The sequence below is a fragment of the Nuphar pumila genome, chromosome 15 (genome assembly GCF_984573655.1).
Source record: "Nuphar pumila chromosome 15, dmNupPumi1.hap1.1, whole genome shotgun sequence".
NCBI lineage: Eukaryota > Viridiplantae > Streptophyta > Magnoliopsida > Nymphaeales > Nymphaeaceae > Nuphar > Nuphar pumila.
Genome location: NC_143263.1, coordinates 36,743,254 through 36,759,048, shown reverse-complemented (window position 1 = coordinate 36,759,048; position 15,795 = coordinate 36,743,254). Strand labels below are relative to the sequence as shown.

Below are 15,795 nucleotides of genomic sequence, written 5' to 3'. Positions count from 1 at the left end.
CGAGCTTCCCACCTACCTAAGAAGCTTCCGGTAACTCTGGTTCAGACCCAGATTCAGACATGGGCTTCACATATCATGTACTTTGTGTCAATATCTTTCTTGGACCTGAGTTTGATCCCCAACCCACTTGCACCCCTACATGCTAGTAAGAATGTAAGTATAGGGTTGAATATTTGACTGAACCAAATCTATATGAAATTTTGGACGTTGCTGTTTAATTAGGTTGGCATTGGTTTTATTTTTTGTATCCCAAATCCAAGTTTGCACCTGAATCTGCCTCTGCATCTTACAAAGTCCAGTTGGATCTGGATTCATGAGATCTTTTTCATTGGATTCATAACCTGAACCAAATACTATTAGACTACATCTCATTATGTCCATCTAAACGTGGATGAAACCAACCTGTTTTGCTTTTAAAAGATTAAAATGCTCCCTTTATCATCAAACGCTTCTTAATCATAGTGCTTTGGTTAAGATTAGTCATAATAATAACAAAAGGTCATGTCAAATACCCATACTTGAGTTGGTTTGTGTCTATGAGTTCTTTACATAAGCCTCATATATGATGCATAGGAAGGTACATTTCAGTAATATGCCTTGCCTCATCTCTGGTTTTAGCTTTGAAGCATGGAAGTTTTCCTTGAAGTGTGTGCCTAAGGCTTCAGGATCATGATTTTCACATAAATGCATTTGTCACTAGTGTTCCAATTCATATTCCTTCCTTCCATACGTGATGCTTCAAATTTGGTTTTGGAAGATGTGTAGCAAAGCTCTATCAGGTTATTTTGTTAAATGAGAGTTGTTTTCAGTGATTGACCACATTTCTGCAAGCAAGGATTGCAAGAGGAGATTAGCAGCTGCATATGCTTTGAACAGCAAGACTGATAATTTGGTGACAAAAGAGGAGATGGAAGCTCTTAAGAGAAAATTAGATCAAGACCATAATCAGCAGCCTTCCAGCAAGAAGCAGAAGCTTTAATAACCGTGCCATATGCCGTCTTTATATGCTCAATAAGTATTCTATTCAGCTTTTTCTAGTAGCGGATGCATAAGTAATTCTCCTGCTTGGATATGTAATACACTTCTTTCAAGTAGGTGCATGTCTCTTTTCATACAATGTTCTGAGGAAACCACTGTAGCAGCCTTTCCTCAAGATCAGGTTAGTCCACAACCATCTAGGTTGACAGTGATGATGTATATTGATGCTTCCAGCTTCCTTTATATTGAGAAGGTTTTACACTGGACTTGAATTGCAATATTACCTTACTTTAAGGTGGCAAAGATGATTGACTGAAGCTATTTTAAACTTCTTTTCCCCACCATTGAATCCATGTAAGTTGTCGAAGATCTAGGACATAAACAATAATTTGTAAGAACATCTTTTGTCTAACTTCTGGTGAAATAGAAAATATTTAGAAGAGAACTTAGATATGCTACATCAGAGTCTGTATGAGTTTACAAAACCTTCAGGAAATACCTTGAACACCTAAAAAACTGATTATTCATTCTCATAATTCCATCTCCAACAGCCACGGTTTACACAGGCAAATGCAGATGAAATGCAAAGAGAAAGGGATAGCTTGTTCTGTTCTGGATTTAAAGTTTGCCAACTGCTTGTTGCCTTGAGGACATAGTGTAGCAAGAAAATTGCAGCATTATGGTTTTAAGAGCCTAAGCTATGTCTTACATTCTTATTTCTCATTGTCTCTCTATATATAGTCACTAGAATATGAGAACTGAAATGTGAGAACTAGAAATATGGGCATTTCCAATACTTTTTTTGCAAATCTAACCATGTGGATGTGCTTGGCATGGTGAATTTGCTAGGAATCAACCATTAGATCATGTATTTTCGATGAAAAAAACATGATTTTTGAATGGTTGAATATTTATGAAGATTATGAGCCATTAATTTTAAAGCCTTAAAAGAAATCTCGTTTATGCATCAAAATCGGATGATTCAAGAGTGGGTTCTTATAAAACCAAGCATGTAGGTCACATCCGTATGGTTAGATTCAAGAGAAAAGAAAAACAATCCATGAAATTGTGGTTCACACATTAGTTCTCATATTCCAGTGATTCTATATATAAAAGAGGGACCATCCAACCAAAGGAAGATCCAAAATCTACAACCAAATCCGATTGAATGGCTCTCCCTTCTCCAATGCTTGAGCATCTCATCAATTGGACCTCATATATTTGTTCTTTATAATTTATTTAGTAAGAAATATGCTTTACACAGAGACTTTATGACATATAGGCATGTTTTTCAAAACGCGAAAAAACGATGGCTCACAAAGCTTTTAAAACTTTACAAATCAAAGTATTATGGGCCGTTGATTTGTATCGCTTTCAAAAATGCATCTAAACATCGAAAATTCATAATCTAAAACATGTCACTCACTAAATGAATGATAAAAATCCAATTTGTAAAGTCCGATCGATGAAAAACTTGATCGTTAAAAAAAGAATGCCGTCGATTATCATCGGTTGTAGATTTTGGTTCTTCCTTTGGTTGGATGGTCCCCCTTCCCATATATATATATATGTGTGTGTGTGTGTGTGTGTGTGTGTGTGTGTGTGTGTGTGTGTGTGTGTGTGAATTAGAAATTGGATGGTATTTCCTAAGGTTTGGTGTGCCCTAGTGTGTACCTCAAGGTCGAGAACATCTATTTCATTCAATCTAACACTATGGCTGTGTTAAAGCATGGTTTGCTTGCTAAGAATCATACCTTGGGTTGTGTTTCTACAGAATAAGATCAATGATTTTTTAAGTCATGAAATTTTGGTGCATTGTGAGTCGTTGATTTTTTACGCCCTCGAAAATCTTTTACACATCACAATCATGTGATCCAAAACATGCATTTATTAAACAAACAATATGGATCACATCTGTTTTGATCATCTCATCGGCACACTAGAACACACCATTCAACTTCCCATATATATATATATATATATATATATATAGGAAAATAAAAACCTACAAAATGGGCATGGTACTATATGAAACATGTTAATGGATTTTTGGTATTTTTTTTGAAATTTCAACCATGTAGATGTGTTCAACATAGGGGTGGCAATTTCTGACACGACCCGCCAACCCGACCCGCCAACCCGCCTCTTAGGCGGGTTCGGGTTGGGCTTAAGCCAACCCGTTTAATAAACGGGTCAACCCGCGTAACCCGTTTATTAAACAGGTCGGGTTCGGGTTGGGGGTATGCCAACCCGGCTGACCCGTTTAATAAACGGGTTAGGCGGGTGGGTCAACCCGCCAACCCGTCTGCCCGACCCGTCAACCCGCCAACCTGACCCGCGAACCTGAAAACCCGTTTACCCGACTCAACCCATTTATTAAATGGGTTGGTGGGTCGTGTCGGGTTACCCGTTTATTAAACGGGTCGGGTTCGTGTTTGCCACAGCCGACCCGTTTAATAAACGGGTCGGGTTCGGGTTGAGGTATGCTGACACGCCAACCCGACCCGCCAACCCGACACGATTGCCACCCCTAGTTCAACATGATTGATTAACTAGAAACCGACACTTGGATAATGCATTTTGGATGAAAAAATGGTATTTGGAGCCTAAAAAATTTATGAAAATTGTAGGATGTTGATTTTTGAAACCTTATAAAAACCTATCCACTCTAAAGTAAAGTTTATTTATTCATAAAATTGTTTTTGGTATTTTATAAATAATGAGGGACTCTAATGTAAATTTGCTCTCTTGGCTAATCTCTATTTAAACTAAAGGAGATTAGACCTAATGAAGTTTTCTAATTTCTTTCTTTCTCTCTCTCATTTTTTATTATTCTCTGAGTTTTTTCTTCTACGTGGTATCAGAGCCGTCAATCTGGGGAGCGCGATCTTGAGTTCTGCATCAAAGTTCGAGTGACGGGTATTAGATCACATGAAGAGGATCAGATAAAAAGGTTCACGTGAAGAGAATCAAATAAAAGGTGTGTCGTTTTTTCTAAAGAGTGGTACAGATCTGATAACAGATCTGAAGTCTGACAAGAGTCATGACTCATATCTAAAAGTTGTGTGGATCTATGGGTCTCTGTCGACCAAACTGAGTGAATACAAGTATGGGTATTGTGCTGAAGTCGTGAAGTGGGTGACAGAATTTTTTTTTTTTGTGGAGGTTAAATCCAGTCCATTGTCGTGGATCTGTGTTTTTTTTTACCGTATGCTCTGGGTAGTTCAGATCTGATCACAAATCTGAATGTAGTGAAGATTAAATATAGTTTTCAGTCATGGACATGGATATTTTTGGTTTGGTTCATTCAAATCTGGTTGTCGTGAAGAAATATTCATATTAAATAGTCATGGATTTGTAATTTTTTTTTTCAGAGATTTGCTCACAGATCTGAGTGTGATGAAGATTAAATATATTTTTCAATCGTGGACCTGCATACTTCTTTTTTTGGGTCCTTCATATCTGGGTGTCGAAAAGAAAAGAAAAAAGAAAAATACTTTATATTACATAGTCGTGGATTTTTTTTGAGATCTTATTACAGATCGGACTCATCTAAGTGTGGTGAAGATTGGATATACTTTTCAGTCGTGGACCTGCATACTTCTATTTTGGTTCACTCATATCTGGTTGTTGTGAAGAACAGTTTATATTAAATAGTCATGGTTTTTTTTTATCAGATCATTTGTTCTGGTTGGTTCAGATCTGATCGCAGATCTGATGTCGTGGTGAAGACCCATCATCGTAGTGGATCTGCATAGTGTGGAGTCGATCTCTATCACATTTATTATTTTTTTTAGTGGATGTTTATTACAGCGACACTATTCGTGGTGACTATTGGGGAATATAAAGCCTTCGCAAATCCTTTCTCCTATGGGTCTTCTGTGAAATTAAGTGAAACTAACTATGCACGATGGTCTAGAACGTTTATGATGTCGGTGTTTGGACATCGTAGAAAACACATACTGATGGAATCTGAACCAAATGATAAAACAAGAAAATACATTATTTAGGAAGAAAATAATGACATTGTTATGTCATGGATCATGAATAACATTGAACCTCATATTGCATATGCCCTAATTTACTACAATACAGCTAAACAGATGTGGGACAATCTTCGAGATACGTACTCTCAAGAGACTAATGTGAGTCGTATTCTCCAAGTTGAACAAGAAATATATAATTTGCAGCAAGGTGATTAGACATTGGTCCAGTACTATGCCTCCGTCAAAGCTGCTTTTGAAAAACTTAATGCTCATAGACCACTGTGTTGTTCAAAATAAAAGGATCATTAAGAACAGACTATGGTTGCTCAGTTTCTCATAGGCCTATCTTCAGAGTTCTCAGTTGCTAAAGTTCAAATGTTAACCGGGTCTGATGTTCCTACTCTTGCTGATGCATACAATCGATTGAGTAGACTTGCCCTCTCACTTCCACAATCTCAGCCTGCATCTCAGTCATCTGCTTTAGTTGTTCTATCTAGTTATGGATGAAGAAATACTCTGAATGTTAGTGGAAGAGGTCGTGGAAGAGGTATGGGAGGTAGAGGTAAACTCCAATGTACCTTTTGTGGAAAATCAGGACATTTAGAAGATCGTTGCTTGGATAAACATGGACGGCCTGCTTCTTTTCCATTGAAGCGTAATGTTCCAAAAGTTAATGTTACTAAACTAGAAGTAGCGAATGACACCACTTTTTTCAGTGATTGTATCACTCTTAGTCGTGCGGAATATGATGAACTGGTTGCTCATCGTCCTTCAAGTTCCTCTTCTTCTGTAGCTGGTGTAGCCTACTCAACAGGAGACCATCTTTCTCCCCATGATAGTAAGTGAATTGTTGACTCTGGTGCATCTAGACATCTATGCGGAAATTCTAAAAAAAATTCAGATCTAAAGGCTATTACGGCACATCGAGGTGTCTCATTAGCTGATGGGAGTTCCTCTCCTTTTATTGGTCAGGAAAATGTTTCTATATCTTCTTCCTTACAATTGAACAATGTCCTTCATGCTCTTTCATTTTCTCAAAGTTTACTCTCTGTTAGTTACCTTACAAAAGAGCTAAGTTGTAGGGTGATATTTAATCATGTGTGTTATTTTCATGATTTGCTGACGGGGAAGAAGATTGGTGGAGGCTATGAAGAAAATGGAGTCTACTATCTACATCACCCTATGGGGAAACATTTATGCTGCAGTCGATGATTTCTCGAGTCCTGTTCAGTGGCATCGTCGTTTTGGGCATCCGTCTTTGTTGAAGCTTCATCGTGTCATTCCTCAAATTTCATCTACTACATCATTCCAGTGTGAAGCATGTCAGTTGGGTAAGCATCATAGGTGTTCGTTTTCTTCTAGTCAGAGTCAGTCCAGTCATAAACTCTTTGAACTTCTTCATGCGGATGTATGAGGTCCTAGTAAGATTCCTACCAGGACTCAATGTCATTATTATCTTGTTATTGTCGATGATTTTTCGAAGTTGTCTTGGGTGTTCTTAATAAAAGAAAGATCTGAAGTTTCTAGTATTCTCAAATCATTGGTTGTTGAAATAAAAACTCAGTTTGAATCCGTTGTCAAGATTATCCGCACTGATAATGCCCTTGAGTTTAAAACAAAAGCACTGTTGCAATTTTATCGGGACCATGGTATTCAACCTCAAACCACATTTGCCTATACTTCCCAACAAAATGGGGGTAGCTGAGCGAAAACACAGGCATCTCCTTGATGTAGCCCATATCCTCATGATTCAATCAAATGTTCTTGTTTCATATTGGGGTGATGCGGTTACCACAACTTGTTTTTTGATCAACCGCATGCCTTCATCATCCGTGGATGACCAAATTCCCTTGCAAATTCTGTGTTGACTGTCACTATATAAGAGATATGGTTCAAGTTTACATATTTCTACCAAGCATGTAATATCTGAGGATAAAGTTGTAGATGCTTTTATAAAGCCTCTTGCCAGTCCCAGTTTCTCAAAATGTTGTGGCAAGCTGAGCATGATTGATATCTATGCTCCAGCTTGAGGGGGAGTGTTAAGATAAGTCGGTCATTCTAAAGTAAAGTTTATTTATTCTTAAAGTTGTTTTGGGTATTTTATAAATAATGAGGGACTCTAATGTAAATTTGCTCTCTTGGCTAACCTCTATTTAAACTAAAGGAGATTAGACCTAATGAAGTTTTCTAAGTTCTATCTTTCTCTCTCTCTCTCATTTTTGAGTATTCTCTGGGTTTTTTCTTCTACAGGAATCAAATGTTCCAAGAAGCTATTCTTATAAAAAAACATATAGATCACATCTATATGGTTAAAATCTTGAAAAAACACCAGAATCTAATAGCATGTTTAATTTAGTACACATTTTCACACACACACACACACACACACTATATATATATATATATATATATATATATATATATATATATATATATATATATATATATATATATATAAAGAGTGTGTGTGTGTGTAATGCCCCAAAATTTCAAATTGTAAAATTTAAAAAATATTTAAAGAAAACCTTTCAAATTTCAGGGTTTGGTTTTAAAGATATCAAAAGAAGCAATTTATTTTTAGAAAGGAAAACAAGTTGACAATTTTGGGCATGTTAGCTTACAAACCAACCTTATCTGCAAAGAATAGCCAGGATTCCAGCATAAAGAGGGTGATCTCGAGCCATATTGCATTGCATCATCGACAGTCTGTAAAGTTCTACTTGCCACTGCCTATAAAATGTGTCAATTTCATAACAAACTGGTAGGTGCACAAATAGACAATGTAGAATAAATAAAGTAAGACATCACAAGATAACCAATTTATTTTATTGAAAGCAATAATAACATTTGTAATTGCGAGAAATTGAATCTGAACAACATATGCAAAGAACATTTATACTGAAGGAAGGAGACAACACAAGATGTAAGCAATATTATATGCAATTAACTAGCACAATTAGCTAGTTAATACAAGTAAATAACTATATAAGTAGTTTAACTAACAAGTGTAATGCTATAACAGGCATGCCCAATCCAACTAACAATGAGAACATGTTAATTTATGTTTCGATATTAGCTGGTTGTGATAATGCAAAATTTTTCCTTTCGTTCCTCTTTTCCTTCTCTTTGCCCTTTCTAGCCTCTATTCCCTTTAGAAGGAGAAATTAAAGACAAAAAAAAGAAGAGAGAATGAGAAAAGAAAGAAGAGAGAGGAACTCTTTTGCAAGGTCTCATTTGACTAAAGAAATGTTTTAAAAATCACTCGCCTCCGTTTTAAAAAATTTGCGGGAAAAATGGAGAGACGGGATTCGCTCGTCGGTACGAGGTTCGACCGTTTCTGGCACCCTTACCAGGGGTAATCGAACCAAGGATCGAATAAATGCCTTTTGCTTTGTCTAAATATCATCTAAGAATTTATTCTTAGTCTAAAATGCACAAAGAATAATGCTTGTGCAATGCAAATGCAGAAATGTATGCTTTTGAGAAAAATATTTTAGAAATTTAGAGATTTTTCAAGTGATTTTGAAGTAAATGTGATAATGGAGTGAAGAAATGATTCAAAGATTTGAAATTGGTTTGAAAAAGTTAGATTTTGAGTCTAATTCAGAATTTTAAATAGATCTGGAAGAAGAAACTTAAAAGTTCTAAGTCTCGGAATGATCTGAGTTTTGGAAAGATAAAACTTTGATTTGAAGAGATAGGGAATTTGGAATTGGAATTCTAAAATAAAAAATGAATTTTTCAAGTCATGATGGATTTTGGATCGATTTTCAAGAATCGATTCTGAGAAGGAGACTTTTGAATTCGAGACCTAAAATATGATTTGAATTTGAATTGAGATTTGAGAAACAAATTCAAAATTGGTTTTTGGAAATGAGAATTTAGAAATGGAATTAGATTGTAAATCTAGAATGGATTTTTGACCTGAAATCTGGAATGGATTTTTTATTTGAAATCTGGCATCCAAGACGGAACTGAATCTGGAATCTGGAATCTAGAATCCTATATGGAATTTGGATCCGAAGTCTGGAATCCAAAAAATGGAGATCTGAATTCAAGGTGGAACTGGATTCTGAATCTAGAATCCAAGATGGAATTGGATTTTGAAAATCCAAATGGGACTTGTTGATGGATGTGGATTTTAGAAATCCAGATTTGAATTTAAAACTTAGGAAAAATCGAATTTTGAGATTCAGAATCAATCTCGAAACCTTGATTTTGAATTAAGAATCAAGACTCAATCTCTAGATAGCACTTTGAAGATAAAGAATAAACTAGATTTTGAAGTCAGAAGATGAATAAGGAATTTCAAAGTTAAAATTGAACTTTGAAATTTGATCTGAGATGTTAAATTGAATTTTGAAATTGAATCCTGAAAATAAAAATGAATTTGAATTTTGAAAATTGACTTGAACTTTGAAATTGGATTTGGATTGAAAATTGAATTTAGAATACATGAATGAATTTGAAATCTCAAAGTTAAATTGGACTTTGAAATTGAAATTTGAATCTTTGAAATAAGATAGAAGAATGATTTGAAATAGAAATTGAAGATTGGTTTGAGAAATGAAGAAGATATTTGAAGAGTTATCTCAAAATTCACTTGGATTTTTGAAATAATATGAAAAGCATTTTGAAAAATATGATGTAATTCTATCCTAAATGATGAAATGATTTAGAGAATTTTGAAATTAGATTTGAAAATCATATTTGATTCTTTAAATAAATTGAAATAAGATTGAAGATATAATACATCCCTGACTATGGTCATTGAATGTATTATATAGTAATTATATTTAAATTCGAGTGAAGAATAAAATACATTTTTGTGCCTTTATAGAGTTTAAAATGAAATTGATTCTCAATATGTCCTGACTATGGCCATTGATATATATTTTGAGTTAATTTTAAATTAAACTTTAATAAAGGAAGCAAATATTTAGAAAAATATGATGATTTTTGAAAAAGATCCAGTGTAGACCTAATGTTATTTCATAAAAGATAAAAATCATAAGTTTTGTTCACACCCTGACTATGGTTATTGATGCAAGTCATCAACTTAGGATTTAATTACCTTTTATTAGAATTGTGCATGTGCCATTCGTGTTCCCATTCGTGAATTTTTGAAAGGAAAAAGAAAATGATATGAAAACACATAATTCTAGAGAATGTGCATGCTCATACATTCTAATTTAGTGCTTGAAATGTAAACTTTTTATTATTATTTAGCTATTACAAGTTTTTTTTTTTTTAAATGAAGCTAAGATTCAACTTCTTAAACTAAGAAGGAGATTAACCCTTTTTGCCTAACACCTGCAAAACTCAAGTTAGCACAGGATGGTGGAGAAATATAGGTGGAGATTGCAAACATTAAATTCAAAAAATGCATAGGAGTATGCCTATCTTAATGAAGAAATAAACATGCAAGAAGCCATACTTATATAAATGATGAGATACACATACACACACCTTATGTGAAAGTATACACACATATATATAAGCACAAGCATATGACACTTTTGGGCTAGTAAAAAATCTAATGTATGAAAGGGGTATATGCAAAGTCTTAGGTTAGTGAGGATATACGTAATGAATGATATGTTGTGCCTTTATACAATCATTTGCTGAAAGGAATGAATGGTGTGTTGTGCATGTGCTCGACAGATCACTGAAAGGGGGGAGCAAAGTGTTGTGCACAACAACTTATAAAGAAATGAGTTAAGGTGTTGTGTATTTGCACAACTCACTAAAATGAGAGTAAGATGTGTATTTGCATAGCAACATCATAAAAAAAAAATGAGTAAGATGTGCATTTGCACAACTTACTAAAAGAAAAGGATAAGATGATGTGCATTTGCACAACAACTTACTAAAACAAGAGAGTGAGATGCTGTGCATTTGCACAACTCATTAAAAAAAATGAGTAAGATACTGTGTTTGCACAGCGACTTACTAAAAGAAAGTGTGTCGCGTATACTTACAGGTGACCGCCATGATGTTGGGATGGTTGTGGATGTGGACTGAAAAAAAAATGGTGCCATGCGTGCATGCAGGGGAAGACAGGAGTATAATGGGTGCGACAACAACCTGTAAATGGTTAAAGTGTTGAACTCAAATGTTACTGTGTGTAAGTGGTGCACAGGCTCATGACACTACAGAATTAAAGTAAAAGAGTTGGAAAAAGGAGATGAAATCAAGCTTTTACAATCTGTTTATCCAATGACTTGACCAAGCCTGGCAATCCGTGGGACTAAGCATTGTCCTTGGTCAATTTTTTTTTATTTAGCATCAACGGCTGACCCATCGTTTATTAAAGTAACCATGGCTATCAACCTGTGAACTTCATCTGCTCAGAGGCGCCCAAACTTGAGAGATTGAAATGCCAAATGCAGCAGAGGTGAATAAAGGGAAGTGCACAAGTGCTGGGGTGAGATGCAACAAAATGAAGTGGCAGTGGGTGAATGGTTCTGCACTGTGGAAGTAACAGTGAATGGCCAAGTGATGTGGGCCAGTGCTCTGGTGAGGCTATGCATTCACAGCGCAGGTGACTAAGGTGCATGGGAGTACATATGAGAATGCCTCTAGCTGCAAAAATCCTATACCGCAGCATACTGTAGAGTCCTGTACAAAACTACAAAAACATGTTGAATAGTTCCCATCTTAATGTACAAAAACCACAAAAACATATCGAAACAGGGGCAAACTCTGAAATTATGCAGCAAAGGGATCAAACATCCATGACAAATACGAATTAGTCTGAATTCCCATCTTAATGCAATTAAAGGCATATCCAACAGAATTTGATAGACTACCTACTTACCCCGCATATATATATATATGTGTGTGTGTGTGTGTGTGATAACTCTGTGATAGTTTGAGATTGAGTAACATTTAGAGTGTGAGTAAGAACTTGAAGTGACACTCCAAGAGTCAGATGCGATTCTCCAGACTAAAGGATGAGCTCACGGTTTGTCTTAATCTATGGGAACCCTTTCAGATCTCCCAACTTCAAGACAACCAATTTTGTCACAAATTTGTCTGGATAACCGACGTGTTGTGGAAGCACCAATTAGGATCTTATTGACCTTGATCAACTAACCTCTTTTCATCCTTTTGGAATTATCCCCTTCGCCTGAGAGATCTGACAGTTTGAGCATTATGATGGGTTGCAACTATGCCTTTCAGGAAATTAGATCAGCGATGGCTCTTCTGCGTATTATCCTCAGAGCTCATATTCATCCTTGTTAACTTAGTCAGTTGTGCGCCACCAACTTGTTGTCTCCTTTAATAACAGTGAATTAACAGAACCTGAGTCCCACCGAATTTGTCTCTTTGTCTCTCAAAGAGACACTCCGCAGGTTGTCCATTGACATCTGTCCTTGTTGCTATAACAAGAGTGTCCTATTATGCCTACACAGTTGCCCATGAAGGTTGAAACCACAGTATGCCCCCTAGCACATTTTATTGATCCATTGTTTCAATGCTAGATGAATGACTAAATGGAACAAGCCATGAATGATTCAGCTCACATAATCAATGAACAAAACACCATGAAAACATGTGGTATAAATACAATGAATAGCATAAATCAGGAAGGAAACATAGAGGATGGACATTCAATGCAGTCATTACCTTGATGACATCAATGAAACCTGTTATGGACATTGGTGTCGAGCAGTTGGTGGCATAAAGGGGTAAAATGAAAGGACTTCATAATCCTTTGAAATACCTTCACAATAAATCCTCTCTTTTTTTTTTATAAAGGCTCAAACCAACTGTGCAAAGTCCTCTCGGCATCTAAAAGGAATTGTCCTCACGACATACCAGGTTAGTCGTTCATGTTTTATTTTCCCCATGACCCTCCATCTGTTGTCTGAGTTGGGACATCCGATGGATTAGAAATCCATGGAGTCAGCCCACTGGTGCGTTTCAATAAATCAAGAAATACACCGACGAAATATGGGCATCACGAAGAGGATGATATAAAAAAAATACGGTGCAGAAGAGTCAGTAAACTGCAAATGGATCACCGAGAAGGTGTGTCATAATATTATGGAGTGGAGGAGGAGCATGATGGAAACGAAATTTCAGAACTCACAAAATATAAAATAAAATGCAGAGAAGGAAACAAAGACAATGCTTTAAACAAGAATGTAACAAGACAAGATGGCAATAATGGTAATCAAAATAGAAAATCAAACAGGAACGAATAATTACGAAATAAAAACAGAAAATCTTATGATTCCAATGCAATCCAATCACTAGAGATGATTCACCATGACAGAAAATTAAAACAAGTTAGAATGTAAATGGAAATCGCTAGAGACATAGTGATTCAGCTCTTCATGAGAAGGCGTGACAAAATCACATGGAGGACATAAGATCGATTGTGGATCTCTACCAAATGACCCTGATCTGATACTGGATCAGATCAGATGCCATTGAAGGAGCCGTTTATTGAATTGAAAGGGGCGATAAAATTAAGAAAGCATGATGTAATGAAGCACAAAACTTAAAATGGAAATACGTAAAAGGATGCTAGATTTAACCAAATGAACAAAAATTGGAGCTAAAATAAATGTTGGAATTATTCCCTCCGTTTGCTGTTGCATGAGGAGGGGTTTGAAATTGCTATAAGCAATTCAACGCCATCCATGATGCGTTAGTGGGGTCAAAACAGAAAGCAAAATAGAGAAAGTAAGGGGAAAAGATTTCTTGCTTGATTCCTGCAGAGATTCTGAAGGAGGGAAGGAAAGGGAGGCTTTCTTTCGCTCTTCAATGGATCGGCTTCCGCTACCAAGGAGGAGGCACTGAAGGGAAATCAGTGTAATCGATGGGCACACGGTGGATCCTCCTCAATGAGACCTTTGTGCTCCTTTTTATAAGGAACGGAAGAAGGATCGAGAAGGGGTCGTTGGTGATCGATGGTTGAGGCTGGTGGATGCCGATTGAAGGGTGGATCGATCGATCGAGAGGGGAAATCGGTTTGGGATCAATGGTCATCTGTGGAAGGTGATGATCGGAGGGTAGATGAAGAAGGATGCACATGGGGGTTGGCGATGGAGGGTTCGAGCGAGAGAGAGAGACAGAGGTTCGGTGCCAGAACATGATTGATCGTGATCCAGCGAGGTGAAGCAGAGAGAGGGTAAAAGAACCGAGAGGGCTCGTGAACCTGAGAAGGCGAAAGCCGTGTTGCTAAGGGTCCTAAAAAAAAGTTTTTCTTAAAAAGGTTTTTTTTAGCAAAATCTATTTTCAAAAAGTGGTTTCTAAGAACTCATTTTTTTGTGTGTTTTCTTTGTATTTTCTACATTTTTTTGTGATTTTTGGAATAAAAATTCTAAAATCTAGGCAAAATGAGGGTTTAAAAAAAACTATTTTTGTATTTTGAGAAATATTTACAAAAAGAGGAGTTTTCTGAGAAAACTTTTGAAATTTTCTCAGATGCAGGTTTTGATCCGAAATTTGGGGAAATATTCAAGTTTTTAATCTCAAATCGAGAAATACAGAGCCGTGAACCCAACTGGACGTCGAATGGATTGTTCGAGCCTTTCAAAAATTATATTGATAATTTTTATAGTTTTAGTTTGAAAATTGGATAACGAGGCTTAGATTTGGGTTTGGATAATAGGTCTGGATCCAAAATCGAGTCAGATATAAAAGATGGATTTGATTCTAGTAAATTCGAGAGATAAACTGGAATTTTGAGTGAAAATGACTCAATTTGCTCAAAAAATAGGGGCCAGGGGCAAAAAGGGAATATTTATAAATTTGTGAAAAAAATGGGGTGTTCACACTGGCCTGCAGGTACATACAAGGCACGAATCGTAGAAACAACTGAGACTAGTTCGGGGGTCTATTATGCTATGTATTTTCAATACCCTGAATAGCTAGTTGAGTCCGCTTTTAAGGAGATGGTTGGTGATCGAGAGAGCATTTTTTAAAGGCCACTTGTTCCAAAATATGCATCCAACTTCTAAAGAAGTGTTTGAAAATTATCTTTTATAGCCCTTTTCCCTAACTCCGATGAATGGGAAAGTCAAGTTTTTTGCCTGTAACTGTCATTAATGGCCTGTCCATCAGAGTTTTTATACCTTTCCGTCCTCTCTTTTGACGGGAGTCAGCATTGGAATGAGTATGTTAGGTGTTAGTTAACTGAAGACTCATCCTGCATGCTCTGGTCTTTCAACCAACTCGAGCATCTTGCCTGTGAAGGCGAATCATCACCATTTATGTGATCTCAATATTGTGTTATTTGCACGCATCGAGGTTACCACAACCTCATTATTCCAAGCATCGTAACACCATTGTGACGTACTTGTCTAAAAGTACTGATGTACCTTTCTGAAAGTACGACTATGATCAAAGGAGAACATTCAATATATTGCAATTCATTTGGTTCAATCTTGACATGCATAGCTCTTTGAGTATTTGGCCTGTGGAGGCGAATGTCATTATCTTCATTTATTCTAAAGGAGTGCTTATTGCACAACTCGAGGTGTTCAATGACCTCTCATACTACACATTATAGTGAACATACCGTACCTGTCAAAAAGATCCAATGGTGACAGTAGATCATGGGTTTCTCGAAGGATAACCCCACACAATGTTTCATATGACTTAAAAGTTGTAATACACTTGGGATACTCAATCACTACGAAACAGGAAATCTCAAACAAGACTTAGGATCACCATAGATTCAATCATTCTTTTCGAGTAATCGACTCAGGGTACAATTAGTTGCATCTAGCAACACACAGATGGAACACAAGCTAAAACTAACACTAACAAATCTAAGCATACATTACAACGACAACACGAAGCAAGTAAAGGA

The 15,795-nt window shown here is 36.3% G+C and overlaps 1 protein-coding gene across 4 annotated transcripts in view; it reads left to right on the top strand.

Annotated features, from left to right (window-relative positions):
• Positions 1–15,795, top strand: part of UVR3 (DNA photolyase family protein) — a 131,555-nt gene that overhangs the window by 91,909 nt on the left and 23,851 nt on the right. For 2 of the 4 annotated variants that reach the window (XM_089988994.1, XM_089988991.1), the window contains one exon: positions 810–1,319. The exons of the other annotated variants lie outside the window; for them this stretch is intronic. In XM_089988994.1, the coding sequence (XP_089845120.1) occupies positions 810–979 (170 nt within the window). In that variant the 3' untranslated portion in view covers positions 980–1,319. Of the gene's footprint in view, positions 1–809; positions 1,320–15,795 lie in introns of those variants that run through there. 4 annotated transcript variants of the gene reach the window in all.